Genomic DNA, 1992 nt, shown 5'->3' on the forward strand with positions numbered 1-1992 from the left:
AGCTTAGGAAATAGGGCAGGCCACATGAAGGAAACAGTGACACAGAAGATAGAACTCTAGAAACAACTCAGGTGTAAGAAGAGAGAGAATTTATAGTAAAAAAAAAAACAAAACAAAAAACTATGCGAACTATCTGATACCATTAGAAAGAGCAATATAAGAATAATGGGAGCCATCCTGCTCCGGCCTAGAATCCTTCAGTACCTTCCACGTGACGCGGAGGATACCCATTTCGTCTGGCCTCCTTCCAAGACCAGCCTTGCAGGTATTTCATGCACGGGGTTTGTAAGGAAGGAGATAACTGTCGCTACTCTCATGACCTCTCTGACAGTCCACACGGTGTGCTGTGCAAGTATTTTCAGCGAGGGTACTGTATTTACAGAGACCGCTGCAGATACGAACATAGCAAACCATTGAAACAGGAAGAAGCAACTGCTACAGATCTAACTGCAAAACCATCCCTTGCTGCTTCCTCAAGTCTCTCACCAGTCGTTGGACCGATTGTTGAAATGAATACGGGCGAGGCTGAGTCAAATTCAAACTTGGCACCTGCAGGAGCAGGTTCAGAAGACTGGGTGAATGCCATTGAGTTTGTTCCTGGGCAGCCCTACTGTGGCCGTACACCCCTGCGGGGCTCAGGGACCAAGGAAGAGCCAGAGAAGGAGCCAGCGGCCGTGGACACAAAGAAGCAGCTCTGTCCCTATGCAGCGGTGGGAGAGTGCCGCTACGGGGAGAACTGCGTGTATCTCCACGGAGACTCCTGTGACATGTGCGGGCTGCAAGTCCTACACCCAGTGGACGCAGCCCAGAGATCACAGCACATAAAATCTTGCATTGAGGCCCATGAGAAGGACATGGAGCTCTCGTTTGCCATCCAGCGCAGTAAGGACAAAGTGTGTGGGATCTGCGTGGAGGTGGTCTACGAGAACGCCGACCCTAGTGAGCCCCGCTTCTGGATCCTCTCCAACTGCAACCACACCTGCTGTCTCAAGTGTATTCGCAAGTGGAGGAGTGCTAAGCAATTTGAGAGCAAGATCATAAAGTCCTGCCCAGAATGCCGAATCACATCTAACTTTGTCATTCCAAGTGAGTACTGGGTGGAGGAGAAAGAAGAGAAGCAGAAACTCATTCAGAAATACAAGGAGGCAATGAGCAATAAGGCGTGCAGGTATTTTGATGAAGGACGTGGGAGCTGCCCATTTGGAGGGAACTGTTTTTACAAGCATGTGTGCCCTGATGGCCGTAGAGAGGAGCCACAGAGACAGAAAGTGGGAACATCAAGCAGATACCGGGCCCAACGAAGGAACCACTTCTGGGAGCTCATTGAGGAAAGAGAGAACAGCAACCCCTTTGACGATGAAGAAGAGGTTGTCACCTTTGAGCTGGGCGAGATGTTGCTTATGCTTTTGGCTGCAGGTGGGGACGACGACGACGAGCTGACAGACTCTGAAGACGAGTGGGACTTATTTCACGATGAGCTGGAAGACTTTGTGACTTGGGCCTATAGCAGCTTGCGTGGCGTGGGACCTGGTCTGCTGAGCCCAACAGTGGCTGTCCCCTGTGGTGGTGTGGCAGTGCCCGTGTCTCCTAGGCAGGCCTAGCAACTCCAGGTGCTGTCGTAATACTTCGTACCCAGGGCCTGTCTTCTTACTCCCTCACCTTTCCCCAAGGAGTATGTTGTTTCCTCTGGTTAAAAAATTACAAAAATAAACCTTAAAGTTAGTTTTTTGTAACACGAACTTAACTGTCAGACAGTTAGTGTAGGTTTGTTGCGTCATCTGTTTTCAACCAGATTCACACAGTTGGAGGGTGTTCATGGACATGCTGCACTCATTCTAAGGACCCAGGTTCAAAAGCCACAGCCTTGGCCCTTCTCGGGGGGTCCAAGAAGAGGTGATGGGTGAAGGATCTGAACTGCGGCAAGTAGCCTGTGCTGCAGACCTAGAGGCGGGTACTTGAGGTTTCTGCTAAAATCTGCACATCTGTATTTTT

At 50.1% G+C, this 1992-nt stretch overlaps 1 protein-coding gene across 1 annotated transcript; it reads left to right on the forward strand.

Annotated features, from left to right (window-relative positions):
- Positions 1-272: 272 nt before the first annotated feature.
- On the forward strand, positions 273-1601 carry LOC308531446 (E3 ubiquitin-protein ligase makorin-1-like; the record flags this gene model as incomplete). Its single annotated transcript, XM_081108372.1, has 1 exon — positions 273-1601. One exon carries the CDS (start codon positions 273-275, stop codon positions 1599-1601), a length of 1329 nt encoding a protein of 442 aa, XP_080964498.1.
- Between the last annotated feature and the right edge of the window lie 391 nt (positions 1602-1992).

Source organism: Myotis nattereri (assembly GCF_964212035.1).
Source record: "Myotis nattereri genome assembly, chromosome: 15".
Taxonomy (NCBI): Eukaryota; Metazoa; Chordata; class Mammalia; order Chiroptera; family Vespertilionidae; genus Myotis; species Myotis nattereri.